Source organism: Paramormyrops kingsleyae, chromosome 24 (genome assembly GCF_048594095.1).
Source record: "Paramormyrops kingsleyae isolate MSU_618 chromosome 24, PKINGS_0.4, whole genome shotgun sequence".
NCBI classification, from domain to species: domain Eukaryota; kingdom Metazoa; phylum Chordata; class Actinopteri; order Osteoglossiformes; family Mormyridae; genus Paramormyrops; species Paramormyrops kingsleyae.
This window is the reverse complement of record NC_132820.1, coordinates 10,621,063-10,634,882: the sequence shown is the minus strand read 5'-3', so window position 1 is coordinate 10,634,882 and position 13,820 is coordinate 10,621,063. Positions and strand designations below refer to the sequence as shown.

Sequence of the window (13,820 nt, the reverse complement as noted above, 5' to 3'; positions counted from 1 at the left end):
AAAATGCATATAAACTAACATATAATTATATAGGCTACGTGTATAATTAGGTATATATTTAGTATACAGGCCTATTATAAATTAAGTAACATAAAACGAAGGAAATAACAGCATCATATCATATGGAGCAACCGGTTCCGGCTTCGGCAGCGAACGGATGCAAAATAATATTTATCTCGAGTATAGTAAGATGTCTGTCTTTGAACTTTTAGGGGAAGGGCCAGCTTTTCTCCAGTCTACAATGAGCCAGGCGGCCAGTTTCTGGCGTCAGTGACCCTGCAGGGGGGTCGAGCGAATTAACACACCAAATGACGCCAATTACAGCATCCACTCACCACCACAAAACATGCCACCCTCCAGCAGGTGTCGCCCCCAGCTCGGCCTCCATCAGAATCCGAAACCTAAAGTGCTATTGAACACACATGGACACCGCAGGATCGGCTCTCTCTTGGGTTGGGTGCTATTACATTTCTGCTCTCCCTAGGTGTCGGTTTATAGGTATAGTTACAAGATTACACTAAGCTAGTATAGAGTGTTCATATCAATGGACACAATTAAAGTTACAGGTACTTGTATTTACTTGGCTATTTAGTATATAGGGATTATAGTAATTTGCCATGATTTCCATTTTTGGGTATTTGCCTTTTCTGTAGAATTTGATTTATTTCTGTGCTAAGATAAAGGCAGTGTAGTTGATTTCACTAATATAGGATTGTAGTGCGGATGTATTTCTACGAAAACAAAATCAGAGAATTCTTTGCATTCAGATAACTGAAATAAATTACTAAGCCCAAAATAAAACTGCACCGTACGGTAAACGAAAGCAATAAGCCTGTATAAGAAAAATGCGAATATAGGACAGAGATAATGAGAAAGGAACATCGTATGATCTATAGTGAATATTTGAAAATAAAAATTGAACAAATTAAAACCACTTTCGCTGGCTAAACGATAGGCCTCTTTCCGAGATTGTAAAGATGGATATGCAGAAACATCGTTCAATTTTTCGTTGTTCACCTTTTATTAAGCTGTAACGACTACATTACTACCCGTAGCTGAAACGCGGTCACCATAAACATGTCATTGCAATTATCGTGGTTTATCATTAAATCTATTGAAATAGATCGCTTGGCTTTGGTTGGCCTCTTTCGACAAGTGATTAATTTGGACAGGGCCTAGTTGTAATAGGTAAAGTTAACTCGTTTTTATATTTATGAATATATTAAAAGAGTCTGATGGGTATGACTGATGCCACGAAAAAGAAAACAGTTTGAGTAGGAGAGCCCTCTAGTGGTAATATGACAACCCGTGGAAGGTACATCTGCCTTGTCTCGTGCAAGGTGAACTTACTGATATTTACACACCCATCAGCTATAACATTAAACTGACAGGTGAAATGAACAACATTGATTATCTCATTACAATGGCGCCTGTCAAGGGTGCCATTGCATATTATGCAAGTAAACAGTCAGTTCTTGAAGAACACGCAGTGCGTCGCAGCTTGCTGCATATGGGGCTGCGCAGCCGCAGACCAGTCAGGGTGCCCATGCTGACCCCCGTCCACCACCGAAAGCACCTACAATTGGCACGTGAGCATCAGAACCGGACCATGGAGCAATGGAGGAAGGACGCCTGGTCTGATACGTCAGGTTTTCTATTACATCACGTGGACGGCCATGTGCGTGTGCATCATTTGCCTGGAGAAGAGGTTACACCTTGATTGGATGGATGGAATGCTGGCGGAGGCAATGTGATGCTGTGGCTGATGCTCTGCTGGGAAACCTTGGGTCCCAGCATTCATGTGGATGTTGGTTTAACACGTACCACCTAGCTAAACGTTGTTGCAGACCAAGTACACCCCTTCACAGCAATGAATTTGCCCAATGGCAGTGACCTCTTTAAGGGCATGATGCACCCCACCACACTGCAAAAATTGTTTAGGATTGGTTTGAGGAACATGAACAAGAGTTCAAGGTGTTGACTTGGTCCCCAGGTAATTCAACCCAGCAATGTATTATTTAAAAGGAACATAACCAATTCAGTTTGCTGAGTATTCCTTATAATACACTCCAGAAGCTTATGTCTTTTCCAGTTTTTGCAGTGCTACAGTTTTTACAGTGCTATGGGCAAATTCATCACTGCTTCCAAAGCTTTGTTATGGATTCAATGAGATTTCACAGGCAAAGAAATTACAAACATTAGAGCAGACAGCTGTTAATCATTCCGTAACTCCGGAGGAAGTTCTGGGGAAGGTTGTGATTGTAATCAATCATTCGAGCACTCATCCAGTAACAACTACTCTCTTTACTGCATGTGATTTTTTCCCCCTCCAGGTGACAACTCAGAGTGCATTATTTATTAACAATATATTTTTTTCCTGGAGTGACTATGACAGTTCTATGGAAAAAGAAAAGAAATCTCCTCGACAAGATGACATATTAATAACAGGGGAGGATATTTCCTTATGCGTGAAGGTGACTCTAAAATCTGCCTTCTCCCTATGTCTAAAGCCATCGATTTGTGCATACACTGAGCCACTGACTACAGACCCTCAAACTGATTTGAGATGATACTCTGACAGATGAATGGACACCGTATTGTTCTACACAGAGGGACAGAGATGAGACAGGAAGCATCACAGTGGTATGGAAATATTCACAGCACAAACGCACCCAAACCAACAACCAGCTTAAACTGCTGATGTGGACCAACTCCATGAGAGTTGCTCCAGCAGGAAACCAGTCCACTGGAAACAGACTCGTTCAGGTCATACACATTTATATACATTTTCTACACTGACTCACATATTTTCTCATGTACCATAAATTCACATTGGAATTTTTTCTCATTGAAATGTTAGAGAAAAAGGAAAATTCTTATTTTAGGCTGGACAGGAATTCTGTGGGTCATGTAGCTGTTTAGAGAAGCTTTAGCCGCAGCTGTTTCCCTGAGACATTTTATTTACTGATTGAATCGTTTACCGCTATTCAGTAAATCGAGTGCTTTCCTGATAGTTAGCTAGTACGGTGGGCACTTAGCATTAGCACTTAGCATTCATGCTGAGAGAATTATTGCTTTATCTCAGAGTTATTACAAGCATCGTTTCACAGGGTTTAAGTGACCTACGTTGCACCGGTATTTGCAATTTATTTATTTTGCAGATGCTTTTGTTGAAAGGGACGTATGTTTTGAGAAAGTAGGGTCATCCAGTCCCTGGAACAATTGGGGGTTAAGGGCCTTGCCCAGGTGCTTGACTATGAAACAACTCTGCCAACCCTAGGATTTGAACCAATGACCTTCAGTATCCCCCGCTAAACTTCAAGCTAATCATTCAAAAACTTCTGGCATACATGTTTGCTGGTATTTTTAGTTTGAGGAAAAGAAAAATGACAAGGAAAGAAACCTATTTTTAAAGGTGCATACTGGGAAATGGAGTTTCAAAACAGGTATTGCTATGGAGGAGCCCCGGAATGGAGGGGCTCGGGTCGTAACCAGGGCAACGAAGTCGATAGAGATATCGAGGGGGCATGGAAACGCAGACGCTCTACGGTCTCCACTACCAACTCCGTCCCTCCTGTATGTATAGGAGCTACACTGATCGGGGTTCTAGTTCTATACAACTAAAGCTAACAAGCTATTAAATTTCCTGATTTAGTTGCTTAACTGCTCGTTATATATGTATGTCATCTATAGCTGACTGTATTTTTAACGTCTGTCAACAGGATTCTTTACTTAATTTTCGCTGTCTGTTATGAGTAAATATATTTTTAATCAATTTCCAGGGTGTAGCTGCTTACCAAGTGACACAGGAGCCACTGGATTGGACACTGGCCTGGGTATCGAACCAATCAGCATCTTTTTGTATACGCCAATTAAGTAGCCTACAGAGTACAAGTAATTTCTTTTTGTGTGCGGGGTGTCGTGACATAGGCAAATTAAACATACAACTAAACTTCTAAAAGTAAAGATATAAGTACAAAAAAAGCAGAATAAGGCAAAAAAATAAGTCTTTTACAAGATGGTGCAAGCATGTAGACCGCGAAGACACGAGTGCAAAAACATCGACGTCGCTTGCTAAAAATAAAATCACGTCGTAGGCTACATATCTACAAGCAGATATAAAACAGATCAATTCAGACTGCATCGCTTTTGCGCCACTGCGTTGAAATTAGAATTGAATGCAGGTAAAACATTCAGTCCACAAGATTCACCCGTAAAAACCAAAGAATTCACACTAAAATTAATAATGAGAAAAGGACTTAATAACCGGTCACTTGCTGACGTGTGATATTTTGTCTGGCCGTGGGTAGTTGGGGACGTCCAAAAAAATTTGTTCAGAAAAATCAGCGTGAACTTGACCTTTTTCCCTTTCCTGGAATAAACGTACTCATTGTATGCCGACTATATTGCTTGTGGGGACAATGTTCACTTTCATCTTTTGCATCTTGCATACTTTCACCTAAGGGGACAGGTCATGTTTTGCGTAGAATATACATAATTTTGTTTCTCGTCATTGTTGCCTGGTGGTGTTTTGTCCCCCCACCCCCCACGTTTCTTATTAATTATTTTTTTAACCTGATGGATGAAGATAGCTGAAGCTTCTCCCAGGGCTGTAAGCATGAGACGGTATGCAGACTTTTGGCTGAGTGGGCAGCCGCCGTGATGAAAGTTTACTGGCAGAACCACCACATGTGGGGAGAGGAGTTTTCCGTTCTCTCTGTTGGCAGGAGATTCCAGGTACCCAACAGTCAGAGACCCACACAGACGTGAAAAGAAGCTGCCTTCCTATTGTCACCCATCTGTCGTCACACACCTGGAGCGCTGAGAGATACAGTTTCCTTTGGGGTAATACAAGTCTCATTATCCTGATTCTAAACGATGTTATGTAAGTTTTGTGTAGATATCAAGCCCAAATCCCCTCACTTCACCCCACCCTGTCCACACCCTTAGCCCCCCCCCCCCCCCCATTCTACACTTAGTGAAATTTTACTATGTGTCACCACTGGTGATCCAAGTTCCCCCGGAGACCTCCCCACTGATTCTACAAATATGAGTTGTGTTTCATAATCCCCAGAGAAAATCTTTGTGGCCCGTGCCAGTAAGAACCAGAGTAGCCCCGCCCTGGGGGGGGGGGCGGCGGTTGTCGAGCAGAGAGTCTTTACTTCCTGGATCACGGTTTTATAGAACTCATAACCGCTATGATTCACCAAAATGTTTATGCAAATGAATGATGTCTGGAGAGCATGAAATTAAGTCAGCTCTATAAAAACCACTGCTGGCGATGAGGTCATCAGAGGCTTAGCAGGTCAGCCAACCGGCTTGGCTTGAACGTGCTGCCCTGACACACCGCAGCATGTCACCATGCTGGAGAGGGAATTCTGGGAACTCCAGTGATGTGAGGATGTGTTCGTGTGAAAGGACTCGAAGATGTTGTCTAGGACCAAAGCTGTATGTTTCTCCAGACACGCAAAAACACACAGAAGCACAGACCCAAATTGATGCACGCACCTATTAATGAAATCACATGCACATTTATGGAGATCCATATATATATACCTCCAGCATTAATTAGATACGTATGTTAGCTCACACACACAAGCTGCCCCTCCAAACCGCCAACAAATGTGGCTGCAACTGAATGTACACAAAATACAGATGGGTAAAGAGGTTCAGTTACCATGTGGCTGAGCCTTAGAACAGCTCCTGCCTGGTACTATCTTGGTGTCCCTAATAAAGTGGGTCCTCCCTGGTACTATCTGGGTGTCCCTAATAAAGTGGGTCGTCCCTGGTAATATCTGGGTGTCCCTAATAAAGTGGGTCGTCCCTGGTAATATCTGGGTGTCCCTAATAAAGTGGGTCGTCCCTGGTAATATCTGGATACCCCTAAGAAATAGTTCTGTAATAGCACCTAGTACTAGTTACCCCTTGGCTCATGCCCTGTTCTTTCATGGATTGGCTTCAGGATGATGGATAATGGCCTATGGAAGATGGACGAGTGGTAATAATAATAATAATAATAATAATAATAATAATAATAATAATAATAATTATGATGATGATGATGATGATGATGATAATAATAATAATAAGGAAGGTATGGCTGTATTGTCTGGAGAAATGAAACCTAAAATAATTCTAGAACCTTTTCTTAGTGGTTTTTCTACTAATGACTTCACAGAGTTTAATGTTCATCAGTGGATTCACGTTGTTTGTATGTATTGCTTGTATGTACAGCGATACAGTCTGAGGGACAGTCCCTGGAAGGTGCATGAGTAACATTCATAACTCCCGCCCAGGTGGAGGGAGAGGCCCCGGGGAAATTTGGAGAGATGGTACTAAAACGGGTGCCCGGCTCCTTCGCTCTCAGAACCAGGCTGGAGGAGGTCGCTGAGGGCTCTGCTGTGGATCCTCCGCATGCAGTGACACATGACACTAAGGAAGTTGTATCTACCGATTCTTAGAATTCTGGGCCGACCAAAGCAGGAAGGATGTGGAACCAATGTGGAGACAGGTAGGGTGGGGAGGTAGGTTTCCAACAGTTTTTAACAAGTCTTTAATTCATTTTAGTTTTATAATAAATTTATAATTAGTTTTTTTACTCTGGAATACACTGATACAATGAATAAAGACAACATGTTATATAAACAATTTCCACAATCAATAAGCATCAGATTGAAGAACAAACTGTAAACAAAGTCTAACAGTTTACATCTTAAAGAAATCATGATGGTTTGTGGCAAATAACGTGTAAATTAGAATGCTTCTTTTAACTATACTTTTATACTTTGCAATATATCATGAACAAAACTGGAAAACTCAGGTAAAGCTGCATTTGTATTAAAATAACCTGGCAAATATAGAGATGCTTCATGTAGAAAGCAAAATGTTTCAAACTAATTATAGATGTATCAGCAATTAAATAATCACGCCGGGATTAACTATGATGGTTTTTGAAATTCATATGTGGAACAATTGAAAAAGTTAAACAAGATGGTGGTTTTATTCATTAAGAAAGGAAGTAGTCGTTTTACTGTTAACTGTCAAAGTAATTCACAGGAAATACATGCTCGGCGTAGTCTTAGATGCGACTTCTCTATTTTTAAACTGTAAGGCATGAGTGTCGACAACGCACCGGACTGGGGAAGGTGCGCTCAGCTTTGATCCTTACCAAGTGCACGTCGTGCAGAGAGAAGTGTTTCAGCAGCATGGATGAGGATGAGAAAGAGGCAATCCGCTAAACACATGAACAGTTTCGGTTTTACCACAAAGGCTGAATGTCAGGGCAGCAGCGCGGCGCCTGTAACTACACGGCAAGGATCATTTTCCTGACAAGCGCGTGGTCAAAGCGGTTCATGGACAAAGCAGGTTTCTATTAGTGAAAACTGAATTTAAAATCTGACTTGATTTGGTTTCCAGATAAATCCGGTTCTTGGAGTGTCCTAGATGTCAGTGCTCACCCAGTACTCAGTGTATGATCTGTGTGATAAATACTATACAGCTACATCTGACTACTGGGTCAGTAACGACATTACTGTCTGCGCAAAGGCAATGAAAACGACACGCGGGGAGCAACAGCAAAGATGTCAAGTTCTTTTCAACAATAAAACGATGAATGATGAAATAAGCCGTTTATGTACACGTTTCTTTTATTCAGTGGAATATAAAGTGAAATTCTCTATGAAAGTAAATCTCAGCCCAACTGGCAGTCTATTTTGTACGTAGTTTGAACTAGGTCTTATATATGATATACAACTGTTGTGTTGTTCAGAAAGGCATTTAATGTATATTGCACGGTGAAACCTTATGAGAGCATCTAAAATGGCAAGAAAACCATTGTACTGTTCTGTAAACAAATAAAGGGTTTTAAAGTTGTATTTCCAATGACAACGCTCATTTTTTGGTACTGTTGTGTTGTTCAGAAAGGCATTTAATGTATATTGCACGGTGAAACCTTATGAGAGCATCTAAAATTGCAAGAAAACCATTGTACTGTTCTGTAAACAAATAAAGGGTTTTAAAGTTGTATTTCCAATGACAACGCTCATTTTTTTCGGCTGTGCAAGGAGTTTGAATCATTTTAAACGCCAAAAAAAATCCAAAACGTCATGTCAAGATTATACACCTGTTCGCACATTCACAAAATGGGTGAAGTTATGTTCAATTTAGTTTTACATTAAAACTTTAACCGGAGAAGTAGCTAATGATCTTTGACCATTCTCTTTATGTGCTGCTTAATATTTTAAATGCTTAAATTTCTATGAAGTTTCCGCCCCATCGTCCATATATAATTTCATTTCATTTAATATAATGTACTAACATTATAAAGGAAAAGTTACATCAATGACTAAATATGAAATAGCTGCCACATATGCTAAAGCATAATGCACATGTCAAAGCAACCAAATTAATCGCCATAAATATTTTGGGTAATAAATGTATGGAACTATACCGCTATAACTATTTAAAATGCCTGATTGGCTTTCACTCAGAAAAAAATATGTATTTTCCTCAGATCCAACATATCTCATTAGATTAAATGAAATTTGATCAACTTTATTGATCCCAGAAGAAATATTTATTTTCTTTTCCAAAGGATATTTCACTTCACGTTTTTAAAACATGCCTATATATGTAGTTTCATATTTATTCTTTCGTTTTACATCTACAATAACGACTGCCTTATATTATTGGGAATGATGTACCCAGTAACAGATCTAGTAGAACAGTGACTAATTTATCATGTCGGCGTAAACTCCGAATGAAGTTGTGTCAAGGAGAGCGGAAATTTATAAAACTTTCTGGGATTTCCCATATGATTTCAAGAGAAATTTATTCATACTCCAGGACACTGGGGGCAGCATTCACTGAATTTAAGACTGTAAAAAAGCGAAGATTTGGCGGAAGTGAATGTGGGTTGAGGTGGATTTATTACCAGGTTTGAGCAGATTGAAAATGGCCGAGAAAAAGAAAGGTGAGTAGCTTTCGCTTTTATAAAATATGTGTGTTTACGTAATTCTTATTGTTAGTCAGTGTTCAAACGGTGCAGTTAGTAATTCATATAGGGCTGCGTCATTTACATGCTATTTAATGCGTAACTTTTGGGTAATTTACCTGGAGATAGTTAGTCGTCATTTAACGATCCAGTGATCCAGTCGCATTTGCGTTTTTCTGGCTAAGACCTTGTAAAAGTGCGTCAGAGGGTGTAAAATACGTATAACTGGATTTTTTATTATCTGGATAAATGACCCATCTCCGTCTGGGCTGATCAGATGTGGGTAAACTACTCAGTCAGAGAGGATATCGTGCTGGGATGAGTTGCTGGGTCGTTATGAGGCAGTTAGGATAACTAGGCGTTTGTTATACAGATTTAGGAGGGATCAGTATGGCCTATTAAAATTTACGATTTAATCTTTCTTTAAATAAAAAAAAGTGAATCAAATTATAGTCATGCCGTATGCATGCTAATTACTGTAAATATGTGATTAATGAAGCATATTTTTGTTAGTTTCCGGGTGAGATCAAATATGCATAAAACACATATAATTGCATTAAGATAACGTTCAATACTGGGAAGTTATCAAGGTTCCTGTCGACATTTAATTTTAAAATGTGTGAATCCTGTAATATAAATTGCTTGATATGTAAGAATGACAGTACTGGAAATAAGGAGTTCTTTCAAGAACCACGGTGCCTTTTAAGTTAAAAATAAAGAGCGTGGAAATGCATGTAAATCTTGTGGAGAAGGTCACACAGCATTTTGAGAGGGACCTGTTAGTTGCCTCTCACTCTTCAATATTCGGCTTGTGGTGTAATTGGAAGGTGCTCGATTCTAACTGGGTTTGGGTCACGGCTGCTCATATCCGATCTCCTGACCAGGCCGCCGTCGAACGTCTCCTGCTGAAAACGATACCAGCGGCCATCTGTTCGCTGCCGTACACTGGCTATTTTTGGGCCATATATTTTGATGTCTGACAGGAGGGATGAAGTCAAGGTCAAATTGCCTTCAGAAAATCAAGGCTGCCCACTCAATATTCATTCAGCTCCTGGGTTCTGCCGGGGCGTGGAATTTCCTTGCAGTCACCTGACCTGTAGAGGCTCCATTTTTGACTTCGTTATCCCATTTGAAATGCTAATTCCTGGTCTCCTGACTGCAGTTTCTTTATCGCAGAGTATAACATGCATATTTTATACATTCATAAAGACTGTGAAAAATGTGTTTGTGTCATTTTAAAATCAATTAACCCGGCAATGCTCCCCTTCAAACACTTAGGTTGGTAAAACTTTATTTTGTATTACTCATAATATAATAATACAAGTAACATTGGTACGGTATCAGAACATAAGAAGAACATCATAAGAACATACATTTCTTTTGAATTATGATTGTGAGTGCAAATATTGTAATTCTTATAGTCACAGCTAGCAAATAGTGTAGATGATGCCGTTTAAATGTTTAGGATGGAAAAACAACTTAGGATGCATCTACATGAAGATGGATGACTTGTTTTGGGGGAAATTCAGAGTAATATGTTTGGTGTGCCTGTTTATTAGTGTTTATATACAAATGATGAAATGATCCTTTTGGCATTTGCACAAGTACTTTGCAATGCTGCTCTGGTGCAGATTCCACCCTTTATCAGGCATCCCTGTGGCATTTAGGGGAGATAATGGCTTTGCTCAAGAGCCCGACAGAGATGTGACTGTTAAGCCGAGGCTTGAACTGGCGACCTTTTGATCACAGGCAAATGGGGGCACACAGGCTTAACCGGTTGAGCCACAACCCTCCTTGCGGGCCTTATTATTATCTGTCCTGTTTTAAATGATGTTGAGGAGTCATCCCAGCGTAAAGCCTTAAAGTTATGTTGCCATGGTAACCAGTTAAAGATGCTTTCTTTTTAGGAAAGGATGAAGAAATGTTTGACGTCATCGACCTGGCAGAGTACGCCAAGAAGCAGAGATGGTGGAACAGAGTTTTTGGCAACAACAATTCTGGGCCAATCGCAGAGAAATACTCTGTGGCTACACAGCTCGCGATTGGTGGCGTGACCGGCTGGTAAGGCCGTCCGGGGTAAGGGGGCCTTGGATAGTGTCTTTCCATCTAGGTTGTTCTGCTGGGAGTTGTCTAGTTTTGGAGATATTCGACCGTAGAAATGCTGGGCTTCTCTCAAATATATTCGCCGGGATGCTCGTGCTTGAATCTTCCGCGCAGTCATACGATTGGTGTCTGCAGTTTGGTAGGAAAAAAATCGTGTCTACAATAAACTGCTCACTGCAAAGTCTGTGGATTAAGAAACCAGGCCATGATTTCTGGCAGGAGACATTGCTGTTGAATTTTTCAAATGTAATTTTAGGCGCTTTTCTTTTATATTTTATATATTGATACTTGTATTTCTATTGCATGTTAATACCTGTGTAATGGTGACAAGTGATGTGACAATAAAAGTGATTTGATTGGATTAAACACCGCAGAAAGAATTCCATTAAATGCCTTTCATTCCTATTACATTTTACAGAATACTGACACTTCTACAGCCAAAATCTGCAAAACTAGGCAACTCACAGTAGAACAACCTTGATGGATAGGTAGCACTAAAGCAGCTCAGTTTTGGCAAGAACTGCCCCTTTAAGGGTGTGCATGAAATTAAGCACTTTGACAATGATTATATGGTGAAACCATGTTTGACTGTGGTCTTTGCCCCTGACTGGTGTAGGTGTGCAGGGTATCTATTCCAGAAGGTTGGGAAGCTGGCAGCTTCTGCAGTGGGTGGTGGTTTTTTCCTGCTTCAGGTAAACGCACCAATGTCGCAGTGGATAAATAATATGAAGCTTTTATATCCGGTTATGGAGAGCAACTGATTTTTTCCATTATCATAGGCTCGTGGGAGTTTTACTTACACATGAATGTTCTGAGGGCAGAATGAAAAATGATTGGTTAAGAAGAGAACCAATCAGACTGCAGAGGAGGTGGGTCTAAGCAACTAGAGGAGGCGGGACCTAGACATCTGATTGGTTTGTCTGACATCTGACCTAGATTTGACTGGTTATCTCTGTCAAGCATTTTTTTGTCCTGCCCTTAGAACCTTTTTGCGCAAGTTAAACTACCATGAGCCTGTCGTAGGGTGCTGCTGTACACCAAAGCACAGCTAGATGTCATAAACATTTTTTTTTTTTGTCTTGCTTTAGATCGCCAATCACACTGGCTACATCAAGGTGGACTGGAAGAGAGTGGAGCGGGATGTGAACAAGGCTAAAAAACAGCTAAAGCTGAACGCGGAAAGGCCCCCCGCAGAAGTACGGACGAAAGTGGATGAGGTGAGCGGCGGCCGTGTGGCCGAACGAGGAACTGCGGCCACTTCAGGTGGCAGCATTAAGATGATGTCATTATGGTAGCAGAGTGTTTGTCATCATATTGCGCCTTGCATTGCGCTCAGAGCTGACGGGGACGTTCTCTTTCTCAAACAGGTGCAGACTTTTATCAAGAAGAACATCGTTCTCACTGGAGGCTTTGCCGGAGGGTTTCTCCTTGGACTGGCATCTTAGAGTCTTTCCTGTTTTTTTTTCAGCTTGTACATCATCTAAAGTCAGATTTAGTGTTTTGGGTGTAAAAACCATCATTGCTGTATCTTGTACCGAACTGTAATCCAGAAGCTTAAGGGATGATGAAGTCTTTTAAGAGAGAAGTTCATAGGGTTGGTCAAAGAAAGCACTAGAGCTGCTGTGATTGACGGGTCACTGAGGATTGTATGTTTAGAGCATATATTCATATTTTAATCATTGTGTGGTTGTGTTTCACCCTATGAAGGACCCTGTCCTGCTTTTTCAGGATGATGCTGGGCCTGGTGTTGAAGTACAAAAGAATATCCAAAATATGCACTCAAAAAAAAAAAAAAAAAAAACAAATTAAAATACCAGTTTAACTCTGCTTTTTTCCCCCCCACACATTTTAGACACAACGGACCGCTCTTATGTTCCCAAAATATCACACAAAAAAAGGTTCATTTGATGCTTATAATCATAAGGATGTTGAGATCTAAATTGCATTGTTGAGATCTAAATCTGCATTGTTTTATCGTATCTGAAATGCAGAGGGCAGCACCTGTGTTTGGCACATTAACAGCTGTGTGTTTCACCTCACCTTCAACAAAATGAATCTCGGCCAAACACTACACTGTCTTTATGACTACGGCCTGATTCTGAAAGAACTGTATATCTTAGTGATTTATTTTTCAGAAATTGGAATGATTTCCCCAAATCTAAGACTGCAGTGATTCATTGATTCCCCTCACTTTGTTCACTATTTAAAATATTCACTATATACCTTTTTTTTCACTTGCTCACTCCCAAATCACATTCTGATCCTGCAGTCAGCCCATTAACCATTGTATGCCTGGCTCTTCTTATCCAATCAAATGTTGCCTTTATGATGCATGCTACCACAGTGGCCTGTGTGTTTGGAAGTGATTCTCAGGATTGTGTTCTGGTTCGATGTGGACTTAAGGGTGAAGATGCCTCTGAACGGAGCATGTTGCAACTAGCAGTAGATTTTTGTTTTTTTAATTAAAAAAAGGCTCACGTTAAAGGACCCTCATTTCCCTCACTTCCGGTTTAAGTATATATTGATTTAATATCACCAAGTTTAAATGCTGACGGTAGAAAAGCTTGTACCGAGGTACTTGATGTTACTTGTTTAAAATATGTTAGGAAAAGTCGGGCAGAATCATTCCCATTGTAGATTGTGCAGAAACTAAATTGAAGTCATTTTATTTCAATATGAGGTTGCTCCAGTGAAAAATAAACTACATACATATTTATAAAACGAC

General features: G+C 40.3%; 1 protein-coding gene across 1 annotated transcript; it reads left to right on the top strand.

The window, feature by feature from the left end:
- The first annotated feature begins 8,825 nt into the window (after nt 1-8,825).
- On the top strand, nt 8,826-13,816 carry fundc2 (fun14 domain containing 2). Its single transcript, XM_023845091.2, has 5 exons — nt 8,826-8,971; nt 10,900-11,053; nt 11,712-11,787; nt 12,184-12,312; nt 12,463-13,816. Exons 1-5 carry the CDS (start codon nt 8,908-8,910, stop codon nt 12,538-12,540), a joined length of 501 nt encoding a protein of 166 aa, XP_023700859.1. The 5' UTR covers nt 8,826-8,907; the 3' UTR covers nt 12,541-13,816.
- The last annotated feature ends 4 nt before the right edge of the window (nt 13,817-13,820 follow it).